The sequence below is a fragment of the Schistocerca americana genome, chromosome X, assembly GCF_021461395.2.
Source record: "Schistocerca americana isolate TAMUIC-IGC-003095 chromosome X, iqSchAmer2.1, whole genome shotgun sequence".
Lineage (NCBI taxonomy): Eukaryota > Metazoa > Arthropoda > Insecta > Orthoptera > Acrididae > Schistocerca > Schistocerca americana.
In genome coordinates, this window is record NC_060130.1 from 824168783 (window position 1) to 824182083 (window position 13301).

Genomic DNA, 13301 nt, shown 5'->3' on the forward strand with positions numbered 1-13301 from the left:
AGTTTCATGACAGTGTACAGACTACATGGGAAGATCATTTGCTAAGCACAGTAATGGATGGAAGACTAAAGTTTATTGTGGAGACCTAAGTGAACTTAACATTTAGTAAAACTACTGAGATTATGTTGTCAGCAAAGATTAATATCTATCTAGATAATTCAGTGTGTATTAAGAATAGTTTGTTTATTCAGTTGCTATCAGTTACTATTGCAAATCTTCTTGTAAACTGAGCAAATGAGATAAGGAATGCAAAAGCTGGACTAAAGAATTCTGGAAACTTCTAATCTAGGTGGAAGTGTTTCCTTTTACACAATCACCTTCAAAAGTGTCCTTTTAAATTTGGAGAACTGTAAAAAAATGTGTGATGCAGAGTGTCTCCTTACCATTGCAAAGCATGTCAGAAGCCTTGCACTGGTTTAGGCTGCCGTATATTGGTAGTAGGGTGTGTAGTGAAAGTGAGATAACTGGAATGTGTGCTCCAAAAATGGTTGTAACCATTTTGATATGTACTGGGAAAGAATTGAGCCTGTTGCAGTCCTGTAATGTCTTGTAAGACACTGAAACTTCATTTGTGAGAAATGTTATAAAGACTCAACGATGAGTATTTCGTAAATGCGAGAGTTCATTTCCAGTTGGATTCAGGCTGTCCTGGGCCCAAAGGTAGCCCTGCACTATATTTTGTACAGGTTATTAGACACAGGTGTGTTTGTGGTATGTAGAGGCTACACACAGTTATAAAATATATTTACAGAATTTTATTTTTTTGTGTGTGTCTGGTCTTCAGTACCTTTGGAGGAGCTATGAGCCAAATTCAGTGCTAATGATAAGCTTCAGAATTTTTTTTCTTCTGATTTTCTTTATTTTCCAGCCTCTGCATTGGTCATCAGTTATTCTCAGGTATGGGGAGCAGTAATTACATTTCATTGGCAAAATACTATGCGTAGTGGATGTTATTTTTGACACAATATTAGCACATAATTTGCAAACTGATTTTGTGGATGTCCATTATCAACTTTTAGAAGGAATCTAAGGTGGACTGAAACTGTTGTGAGCCTGATTTTCTGAGCACTGGACATCTCTCTTAGCCAGCTCTTTGTGCTTGGCAGGATGGTGTATTATTGTTAGGGTTGTTGGAGGCAATAGTGTTGTGTGTGAGTTTTGGGATGTTGGTATCTCAGTCTAGCTACATATTGGAATAATTTGACTGAGGGAATACATATACAGTAAATATAAAGCTCTCTGACATATTAAGCTCAGATAATATTGTAAATATAGAAGGGTCACTCACTAGAGTAATGAACACATGCTCGAATAGAATAGATAATACCATAATCAGCAGAAATGTTACAGACAAGGTAAAACACAGTAACCTAGATTACCGCCATTCTGACCACTTTTATCAGGTGATATAGAGTACATAATTCCACTATGCTAAAAATAACAAAGGTTGTTCTTCAGAAACAAACTCTGTATAGATAAAATATTAATGTTTTTAAATACAAATTAGCTGAGGAGAACTGGGATTCTAAGTACCAGGCGAAAGACCCTGGCAACAAATGAAATGAGTTCTGTTCAATGCTGTTGAGAAAACAGTCAGTTAAACATTGCCAAAACAGAAGTAATTCTAGACTGAAACTCCCACCAAGTCTGATTAGCTTCTGACAGATTATGCATGATCTAAACCTACTTTATAAAGCTACTACCCTACAGATTTTCAAGGAAAAATACAGCCAGGCAAAGAAAACCTTTAAACTGAAATTCCTAATCTTATGAAGCAAATTAGCAGCAAACTACTATAGCAGTCTGATAATACAAATAAAGCTTGCTGGCAGTTAAATGACCAATACCATAAAGGTATGAAGATGAATATGGAACTATTCAGAATAAGACACGATGGCAACAATGTGAAAAACCCAAATGCTATTTCACAAGTACTGACCACCCAACTGATTTTATAGATATACAGGATGTGAGATGCCATATTACCTCACTCAGTGTACTGCATTTCAATTTATGGAGGTGAATGAAAAGGAAGCATGCAAGGTAATATGCAAGTTAAGAAAAAAATTTTCATTTGGATGGGATGGCACAGCCAATGCATTACTAATATGCATTTCAAAGAAATCTCAAAACTTTCTACCTACCTGATTAATTTCAGCATTAAAGAAAACATGTACCCAGGTGTTCTAAAAGTTAGTGTTCTGAAACCAGTGTACAAAAAGGGAAGTATGGAAGATGTGTCTAACCATAGTCAGATATTATTAATTCCCACCTTTAGTAAGATATTTGAAAGTATTGTCCTATTCCTAGCTTAGTGCCTTTTTCACAACATGCAAACTGCTTATAGATCTTCAGAATAGCTCTTGAAAAAGAATAAGCATTACCACTGCAGATCTGACAAAAGCATTTTACACAGTAAACCATAGGTCAGTACCAAAAACATTGAAGCCATGTCATATAGGGGATCCATCAATGTTTCTTATAGCAACATACCTGTTGTATTGTAAGCAATGCTCTAAACTGACATAGAAATTAGATGCAAAAATTACAAACTTTAGAGTCATCAGTGAAATAATAATACAAGGTGTACCTCAAGGCTCAGTTCTCGGTCTGTTTCTCTTCCTCAAATATATTAATGACTCTGCACAACCAATTAACTCTTATATTATAAGCTATACATATGACAATTCAATCTTATTTGTGGTAGAGTATATAAAGAACTAGAATCTTTTGCTGCTAGTGGAGTTACAGAATTTATGAAATACTTAAATGATAGGGGCCACAAGATAAATGTCACCAAATATCATTTGTCATCATTTAAAATGGGCAGTTCTCACCACAAAAAGTAAATAATGCATGTAACATGTCGGCATCAGAAACTGACGGCTGTAAATTTCAATGTGTGTACATTGATGAAAATCTGCAGTGGATGAACCACATTAACCTTGTATGTGGAAAAGTCAGTAGTGTCTTATATCTCCTTAGCCAGTTGCAAACATAGTTCCTCATTAAACATTTAAAGAAAACTTACTAAGGAATGATTTATCCATTTTTTATGATGGGATTAAATTATGGGACTGTGCAGCTGATGTCCACTTAAAAAGAATACTGCTGTTACAGATGTGAGCAATAAGACTTGCATTTGGCCATAGAGAAACCTGTTGTGAAGTGTTTGTTCAGCACAAAGATTTAACTGTATATTTGTCACTGGCCATCATATTGTTGGTCAAGATGGATATACAGTTAATTACATAAATGAAACTATGACTGCTGCAGCAAATTTTGCTTTTATGAAATAGATTTCCAAGATAAAATTAAGTGGGATGTTACTTGGTTATCAGAAGTACGAAAGAAGGAAGAGGATCAAACCAAAGAGTTACTGTTATCATAAACAAGATAATTAAATAATTAAGTTTTGTTACTGAGGGAATCTCATGGGAGACCAAGAACAGTATTAGGAATAATTAAAGTTCCACACTCATTTGAAACTGTGCTAGTTTACGCCCAATAACACACCACTGCAGCCTGTTGTGATAGTTAAGGATCATTAAGAGGAATTAAAAGAACTTTCAAACAAAAATAATATACACTGGAGGATAGTAATGGGAGATTTTAATGCAAAATGGCTATGTAATTGGGAACTTGGGATTTGATAGTGAGAATGATGGAGAAGACATGGTAATGGATTTTGCCAAAAAGAATTGAATGTATATCCTAAATAAATTATTTGAGAAAGATACAGGCAGAAAATTGACATGGAAAGGACCACTCACTCACTCACTCACATGATGGGAAAAAAATGAGTTTGACTGTTTGCCATCAAACAACAACTGAATCATGAAGGATGTGTCAGTCTTAAACCATTTTAGTATCACTAGTGACTACAGGATAGTAAGATGCAAAATAAAAAAGAACTAAATTCATTAATAAAAAAATCCAGTTCCATTGCTACTAATTAAATTTTCAAAAAAGGTTAAGGTTATAGAGAATGAAGAAAGTGTAGACTTAAATATGAGAGATGATGCTTTAACAAATGTTATACTGAAAAAAATCTGGGGATCGCATAGGGGTGAAAAAGGATAAATGAAACAACAATTCTGGAGACACAATACAGTTGATGAAGGGAGAAGAATGAAAAGTTAATTAGAAGGGGCGTGAGATAGAATTAAATGAAGTAGACAAAGCAATTTAAAAAGATTGCAAGAAGATACTAGAAAGTGTGATAAGAAGACTACAAGGGAAACAATTGAGAACAACTGATACATAAAAAATAAATAAAATAAAATAAATTGGCATTCATACTGCATAAATAATCACATAACATGAGCATGGATGTTGGTGATGGCACCATTACAAAAAAACAGGAGACCATACTAAAAGTGTTGCAACATTTCTTCAAAAATCTATGTAGTGCACAAAGAAAATGAACACAGAGATTGTATTATATTCCAAGAAATCACAATACTGTACAATTTGTACATATATTGGACAAGTGAAGTATATACATTTAGAATTTAATTTGCTGCAATTTAATTTTTAACAATCTAATTGGTTACTTGAAAGCTTGGGCAATATTACAAGAATGTGACAGACATCACACTGTGCTTTCACGAGTCAGGTGGGTTGCGTCTTGTTTTTACAATAATATGTGATGCAATGGAACATGATGAGAGAAAAGACAGGAAGAAACTCATTACATGTATTAAGAAAACATACCTTACACGTAATTATCAGGTATAAGGGAACATTTGTTAAGGGATTAGTTACCATTTATAACCTTCGTTTACTGTGTCAAAACATTGCTCCAACTGGTCTTTTTTAATTTATATGTGAAAGCTCTTGGGATCTCTATTTCTTTAATTTAATCTGGTAAATTATTATACATCCATATACCAAAACTTAGCACATTTTTCTGGCAACCAACAAATTAATAGATTATTAGAACAAGTGTTCTGTAAAGACTTCCAGAAGAAACAAAGAAAGCAGTTAGGTGCATTGAAACAGGAAAAACTGGGATACTAGTGAGAATGCTAAAATTAGGGGGAGAGATGATGAAAACAAAAATGGCACTGATATTCACAAAATGTTTGTGTGAGAGGATGGGTAGCAGCAGACAATTGGAATGATATGAAACTTCCTGGTGTGAGGCTCGAACTCGGGACCTTTGACTTTCATGGGCAAGTGCTCTACCAACTGAGCTACCAAAGCATCAATCACAAGGCTTTTTAAGTGAATCAATATTTTTTTATAGATAAGGAATTTGGGAAAAGGAGATAAAGAAAATAGATTTATTTTTGATAATGCAACATACAGTCACCATCAATGTTTATTTTACAACTTCCATTGCCTATTTTGGCCCAAATAAACAAATACTCATCACCATTCAACTTCTTCTTTTTTCTTGTTGACAAGACAAAGGTCTTATCTGGCACCAAAGGGAAAGCATCAAGGCCACCATAGTCAGCATGACTACTCCAGCAGCAGCAAGAGTCAGCCATGTACTACCTCCAAATACAGCAGTTACTTCACAAATAAACTGCAGCATCAGTCCTTGAAACACATTTGGATCTTCAATAGGCTGCGGCTTATTGAATTGCCTATCCAAGTCAATGTTTATGGCTTTCAAAGCCTTGTACACAGGCACCATGCGCCACCAACGGTGACCATAATAATGTCACCTAGGCATTACAGAGGTACGTTAATACAAGTGAACGTTGCAAGCCAATGCCCAGTGCAACCCAAGAGCAAAGCTTCCGCACGCGTCGACAGCCACAGAGTGAATAACACCATGTGCTGCAGTGCATGGTACTCCTGACTGAGTGGAAGTCTGACGTCGTGAGTTGTGCAATCACTGGAAGTGAAATTTAGCTGAGCAGAGTGGAAGTAATACTAGTGCACTCTGCCTGCCATCGTGCTTGGGTAGCTCAGTTGGTAGAGTACTTGACAACAAAAGGCAAAGGTACCAAGTTTGACTCTCAGTCAGGCACACAGTTTTAATCTGCCAGGAAGTTTCATGTCAGTGAACGCTCCGCTGTAGAGTTAAAATTTCATTCTAGTTGGAATGATGCTGTAATTGTTGTAATCCACAGGAAAGGAAGCTGGGAAGCTGTTAAGAACTACAGACATTTGTCAATAGTATAAATGATTTTTAAAAATCCTTAACAATCATCTGCAAAAAATGCTTTAGACTTCAATCATGGAAAAGAGCAAGTTGTGTTTACAAGTGAGTATAATATAATGGTCCATTTACAGGTTGTCAATGAAGTTAAAGAAAGGAGGACTGGATAGCAATCTTTGTATGAGGCTTAGAGGCTATGAGAAAGCAGTTGACTCTCATATTTAAATCTGTGCTGGTGCCACGTGAGATCCAAGCAATAGAGAAAACAAACATCAGTTTGTAGAAGAATATATAGAATGTATACAACAAGGCTATAGCTTTCATTCAACTACATCAAGAGTGAAAGGTTTTTAATTGAGAAATGAGTTAGAAAAGGTGATGGCATTTCACAAAAACTCACTGTATGGGTCTATGGCTGAAGTATGCAGTAAGTAAATACAGTAGGGCATCAGTTGTGTGAAGTAATTGGCGATAGTGGGGGATGGGGATGGGTGGGGATGTTTGGATAACTTATGTAACTGATAAGTTACAAAAACATATTGTACCAGTGTTCATAGGAAAATGAAACAAAGAAAGACTGATATATTTGTGTTGGATTCCATGGCCAGAGTCAGTCAGTATGAAAGTCCTCTGGGTGTGGTACATAATCATATTGTAACTGATGAAACCGATGTTTCAGCCACTGTTGCTGTGTGCTTCTCCTGGGTCTACTGGTGTATTTTTCTTGTGCAGTCACTTATAATATGACTGCTACATAACATAGCTTGAAAAGTGCTAATTACCATTAAAGTAAGTCTAGTTTAGGAGAAAAAGTCCAAAATTTGTTTTTCCTTCAGAGCTGAGACTCACTTTGTAGCCACTAAATCGTACAAATTTTTTAAATATGGGAAATGGATAGCACCACATTCTTGTCATTATAATGTCTTCATTGGCATCTCAAGGCAATAACAAGCTTCCTCATGGGATGGTCATTTTTCAGCATTGTTATTTTTGCTAGGCACTTTCTTATTGTTGCAAGGCTCAAGGTCATCAATAACAGACTCCTCAACATCACAATCAAGCAAGGTTTTAATTGTGTCCTGCCTACTTGTCGAATATGCGGTGCCTAGGAAACTTGTTTTCTCGGATCGCTAGACAGCAATTCAAGCAAATCGTATTAATGAATTTTTATTACAGTAAGATACTACCATCTGGTGAGCAAGATGTATGAGACAGGTGAAATACCCTCAGACTTCAAGAAGAATATAATAATTCCAATCCCAAAGAAAGCAGGTGTTGACAGATGTGGAAATTACCAAACTATCAGTTCAATAAGTCACAGCTGCAAAATACTAACACGAATTCTTTACAGACGAATGGAAAAACTGGTAGAAGCTGACCTCAGGGAAGTTCAGTTTGGATTCCGTAGAAATGTTGGAACACGTGAGGCGATAGTGACCTTACGGCTTATCTTAGAAGAAAGATTAAGGAAAGGCAAACCTATGTTTCTAGCATTTGTAGACTTAGAGAAAGCTTTTGACAATGTTGACTGGAATACTCTCTTTCAAATTCTAAAGGTGGCAGGGGTAAAATACAGGGAGCAAAAGGCTATTTACAATTTGTACAGAAACCAGATGGCAGTTATAAGAGTCGAGGGGCATGAAAGGGAAGCAGTGGTTGGGTAGGGAGTGAAACAGGTTTGTAGCCTCTCCCCAATGTTATTCAATCTGTATATTGAGCAAGCAGTAAAGGAAACAAAAGAAAAATTCGGAGTAGGTATTAAAACCCATGGAGAAGAAATAAAAACTTTGAGGTTCGCCGATGACATTGTAATTCTGTCAGAGACAGCAAAGGACTTGGAAGAGCAGTTGAACGGAATGGACAGTGTCTTGAAAGGAGGTTATAAGATGAACATCAACAAAAGCAAAACGAGGATAATGGAATGTAGTCAAATTAAGTCGGGTGATGTTGAGGGAATTAGATTAGGAAATGAGACACTTAAAGTAGTAAAGGAGTTTTGCTATTTGGGGACAAAAATAACTGATGATGGTTGAAGTAGAGCGGATATAAAATGTAGACTGGCAATGGCAAGGAAAGCGTTTCTGAAGAAGAGAAATTTGTTAACATCGAGTATAGATTTAAGTGTCAGGAAGTCTTTTCTGAAAGTATTTGTATGGAGTGTAGCCATGTATGGAAGTGAAACATGGACGATAAATAGTTTGGACAAGAAGAGAATAGAAGCTTTCGAAATGTGGTGCTACAGAAGAATGCTGAAGATTAGATGGGTAGATCACATAACTAATGAGGAGGTACTGAATAGAATTGGGGAGAAGAGGAGTTCGTGGCACAACTTGACAAGAAGAAGGGACCAGTTGGTAGGACATGTTCTGAGGCATCAGGGGATCACAAATTTAGCATTGGATGGCAGCGTGGAGGGTAAAAATCTTAGAGGGAGACCAAGAGATGAATACTCTAAGCAGATTCAGAAGGATGTATGTTGCAGTAAGTACTGGGAGATGAAGAAGCTTGCACAGGATAGAGTAGCATGGAGAGCTGCATCAAACCAGTCTCAGGACTGAAGACCAAAATAACAACAAATACAACAATTGCATTGAATCCTTCTCTTTGTAAGTTGAGTAACTGGGATGTTAAATAACATTGCATTCACTAAAATAATACGAAATATCAATGCAGGCACCCCTGTTGCAACCTAAGAAATTTTCCTCAGGGAATTGTGTGTGTGTGTGTGTGTGTGTGTGTGTGTGTGTTTTTTTTTTTTTTTTAACAGCCAATTTAAATTCTCTGTCCTTTATTCACTGGTTCTCCTTATAGGGCAATCATATTGCTTTAAGTCAGAGACCTTTATATTTTTAAAAAATAACTGATATTTGCAATTGTACTCTTTGTTAGTTATGGGTACAAGACAAATGTGATCTTCAAGCAATGGTTCTCTGAATAACAACTCTTCTGATAATATTTAAGGTTTCTTTGACATAACAATATCTTCATGGTCCTAGAATGTAGATTTAATTTCTGTTGCAATAGTAGCTGCAGTAACCAATTAATTATTTCAGGTACTTTTGCTGTGATTTGCATGATGACAAGTAAATCAGTATTAATGTATTCAAATGAGGAATCATCTCATCTATCAACCCTGGTAGATTCAAATGGTACAGACAGCTCACTTGGGAATCTTACATCAGCATCATCTGAATCTGTTGGTTACACAACAATTCAAGTAGCAACAGCTGTTTGTTTCGCTGTGGGAGTCTGGCAGGCAAGTTGCAGTAGTAAAGTTACATACTATCCTTAAATTGTAGCTACCACTACAATCAGATCTAAACTTTGACTTAAAGACATATGAGTGTATTTATGGCACCATAATACTGTTAAAAATTAGGTGAAGAAGGTGATAGTTTAATGTGACTTGTATTAAAATATGTATCTTCTGTTACACACTTTGTCCTTACATTTACTTTTGTGAATAATTTATTCTTTAGTCATCCAGTAAATCTCTACAGATTGTGGGATGTATTTTGCATATACAAACAGGTACACCAGTGTTCATCCCCACCACCTCCCTCAACATGTTACACATAACGTGAAAATATATTGTAATGATGCAATAAATTAATTCTACTTGATCATGTTGTAGGAGCAGCAGCAGTTCTTGCATTTGCAAGCTTCAAGTCTGTTGCATTTCATCTGGTCTAATCAGAATGCCCTTAGGGATTTATAGAACAGTGAAAATATTGAAATAACATTGATTTTATCTGGGAGACCATTGTACATTTATATAGCACTATTTATAGTAGAGATTTTAATGGTGGATGTACTTACTGACTGGATGTGCAGTTTGTCTTTTTACCTGGTATAATGTCCATGTACATTAAAGTTTTTGTTTATCACTTTTAAATTCTTTTTCATGTACTTCTATATTTCTAGAGTAAAAAAAAAGCAGGGGAGTGGGAGGATTGAAGACTTTCGAAAGAGAGGCTTGCAGGAACTGTTTGCCATGTATGGTGCATTCCTCTTATAGCTTTTTTTTTTGGATCAAGAAGATGACTGAGCTAGCAGTTGTGCTTCTCCAGAATATAATGCTGTACTATAGAATGCAGTGGAACTGGAACAAATATGCAGTTTGAACAATGGGGAAGCTTTCTTCGTGTGCAAGTCAATGTAGGCTGTAGCACACTTTCTTCAGTGTCACATTTGTTTCTGTTATGTGTGTCAGCAATTTAAAATAATGTTCAAGTCAAGTGTCTAAAACTTTTGTTTCAAGTGAGGGTGTAATTTCACTGTAGTTTGTCGCAGATGTGTTGGAGCTTTCCCCCTTTAAACAAAAATATAGAAAAATTGTTTGGCATGTATTTATTATTAGCTTATTTCCTTCAAACCAGTCATTTAGCTGGTCTGTAGTTTATTTATGTTTGATCTGGCAGTTATCTTGAAGTTTTCCCCATAAACAGGGTGCTGCTGTCATCTGCAAGCAAGGTATTTATTTGCAAATCAATGCTTGGATCTAGGTTGTACTTTTGGAACTTTTCCAACAGGATTTTGTGGTCTGAGATGTTAAAAGCTTCACTTCGATCGAAGAACATACTAACAGAATTTTGTTTTTTGTCCGTTGCTCCTAGAGAATTTTGTCAAAAATTATAGATGGAACTAGATGTGGATTTATTTTTCCAGAAACCGTGCTTGGAGTCAGTGAGAATTTTGTCCTTGTCCAGTATTTTCATTTATCTGTTACTAGCAGGAATGTAATATTCATACTTTGACCCTCTGCTATATGATAGTGACACTAGACAATCCTTCTGTTGGGTTTACAAATGGTCCCTAGTTCAAGAGCCGTTCATAACACTTGACCCTACCTTTCTATCACCAATAAAACCTGAGGTATGAGCTCCGATAGAATCCCATTTTTATTTGCAACGTTTTAGAATATATTAGGTAATGCATACTGTGACATGGTTCTTTCAGTGATTTTGACAAAATCTGATAATAAAGAGTCTGGTCTATAGTTTTCTAAATTTGCTTTGTCATCAGGCAGACAAAGAGATGAGTAGAGTTCGCAAATTCAGATGGATGTGGGTTGCAGTAGTTATTTGGGAATGAAGAGGTTTCCACAGGATAGAGTGGTGTGGAGAGCTGCATCAAACCAGTCTTTGGACTGAAGACCACAAAACAACAACCCCCCCCCCCCCCCCCCTCCCATTTTATGTCAGTGAGAATCAATTTGGCAATTTTGAGACAGTCAGGAAAGGTTAATGTCAGAAAGGATGAGTTGGTTACATCTGAAGGGGATGTTCCAAAGAATATGTTTTGAAGATTTTTGCTATGTGAATGACTTCATTCATGTTTGAGAGAGAGAGATTATGTGGTGGCAAGAATTAACTTTCTTCTGGTGGTTGTTTGGGCTATCTCTCTTATTACTGTTTATTATATATATATATTTTTTTTATTGTCTGTATAATACTGTCTGTAGAGATTAGCAATGTGTTGGAGATCAGTAACAGTGTTGTCATAGTTCAGTGTGATATTTTCCTTTCTACTGTTTCCTTCCTGCTTTGTACTTTCCAGACTGCTTTGCTTACATTTTCTGATTTTGGTACAAACTTATCATTAGCCATTATTTTTCCCTGATGTGAGACTTTTGTATATGTCTCAATATATTTTGTAATATAACTGTCAAGGGGAGAGATATGTCATGGATTTTTCTGTAACTAATCAATTCTCTTTCAGTGTTGCTTGAGACTTTTATGCCTCTTGATATCCACATTTTTGCTTTTAGATTTGTATTCATTACCACCCGTGTTTTGAGAGGAAATGCTGTTTCAAAATAATATTTGAAAATGTCAGAAATTTTCAAACTTTTTGTTAATGTCATGCATCTGAGAAGCTTCTTCCTGCCTTTCTATTGATAATAAATGATTGAATGTTTCTAAAGTCTGTGTGTTGAATCTTTGTGCAGTCACAGTTCTTTTATAGCTTCAACTGAGTAGTAAATAGCCTGAGAGGGTTACCACTTGGTCACTGAAGTTTGTGTTTACACAATTTGCAGTGTAGACGCTGTTAACAAATTTTTAGTCCACAGTAGTGGGACTAGTTTTTGTAGTCCTTATTAGGGTTTTTATTGTTTTAATTGAATGAATCTGTTAGGTTGAGCAACAGTTCTTTTCTGCTGCTTGTTACAAAAAACTTAATGTTGAGATCCCTAAATAGTACAGTTGATTTATCGTCTACATGTATTAAATCAGGCATTGCCGAGTGGTTTAAGAGTAGGAAATGAGGCACTAAAAGTAGTAGATTAGTCTTGATATTTGGGCAGAAAAATAACTGATGAGGGCAGAAATGAGATATCAAATGTAGATGGTCGATAGCAAGAAAACTTTCCTGTAAAAGAGAAATATGTTAATTTAAAATACACACTTCAAAAAAAGTTTTGTGTCACCCTGGTTCCCAGAACTCCAGAAGATAGTTGTTAACTGTGGATGTTGTATCACAGATACAGTCCCTTTGACTGTTCAGAGATGTCACTAAACCCACCCAAAGATGTAAACAACCATGCATGAGCATCACCTATTAGACAGAGGGGGTCCGATAGCCAATCAGTTCCAGTCACTCCCCGAGGTAGGAGGTACATGGCTCGTGTTATCTGTAGTTCAACCATGCCTAGACGATCAGTACTGTGGTTCGATCGCGTCCGCATTGTTACTTTGTGCCAGAAAGGGCTATCAACAAGGGAAGTGTTCAGGTGTCTCAGAGTGAACCAAAACAATGTTGTTTGGACATGGAGGAGATACAGAAAGACAGGAACTGTCGATGACATCCCTGCTCAGGCCGCTCAAGGGCTACTACTGCAGTGGATGACTGCTACCTGCTGATTATGGCTTGGAGGAACCCTGATGGCAATGCCACCTTGTTAAATAAGGCATTTTGTGCAGCCACAGGACATCATGTTACAACTCAAACTGTGTGCAATAGGCTGCATGATGCGCAACTTTACTCTCAACATCCATGGCGAGGTCCATACTTGCAACCACGACACCATGCAGCGCGGTACAGTTGGGCCCAACAACATGCCGAATGGACCGCTCAGGATTGGCATCACGTTCTCTTCACTAATGAGTGTTGCATATGCCTTCAACCAGACAATTGCCAGAGATGTGTCTGGAGACAACCCAGTCAGGCTGAACGCCTTAGA

The 13301-nt window shown here is 36.6% G+C and overlaps 1 protein-coding gene across 4 annotated transcripts in view; it reads left to right on the forward strand.

Moving 5' to 3' along the window:
* LOC124556350 (sulfate transporter-like) overlaps positions 1-13301 on the forward strand; it is a 493546-nt gene that overhangs the window by 414862 nt on the left and 65383 nt on the right. For all 4 annotated transcript variants that reach the window (XM_047130318.1, XM_047130320.1, XM_047130317.1 and 1 more), the window contains exon 5: positions 9172-9374. In XM_047130318.1, coding sequence (XP_046986274.1) covers positions 9172-9374 — 203 coding nt within the window. The remainder of the gene's footprint in view (positions 1-9171; positions 9375-13301) is intronic.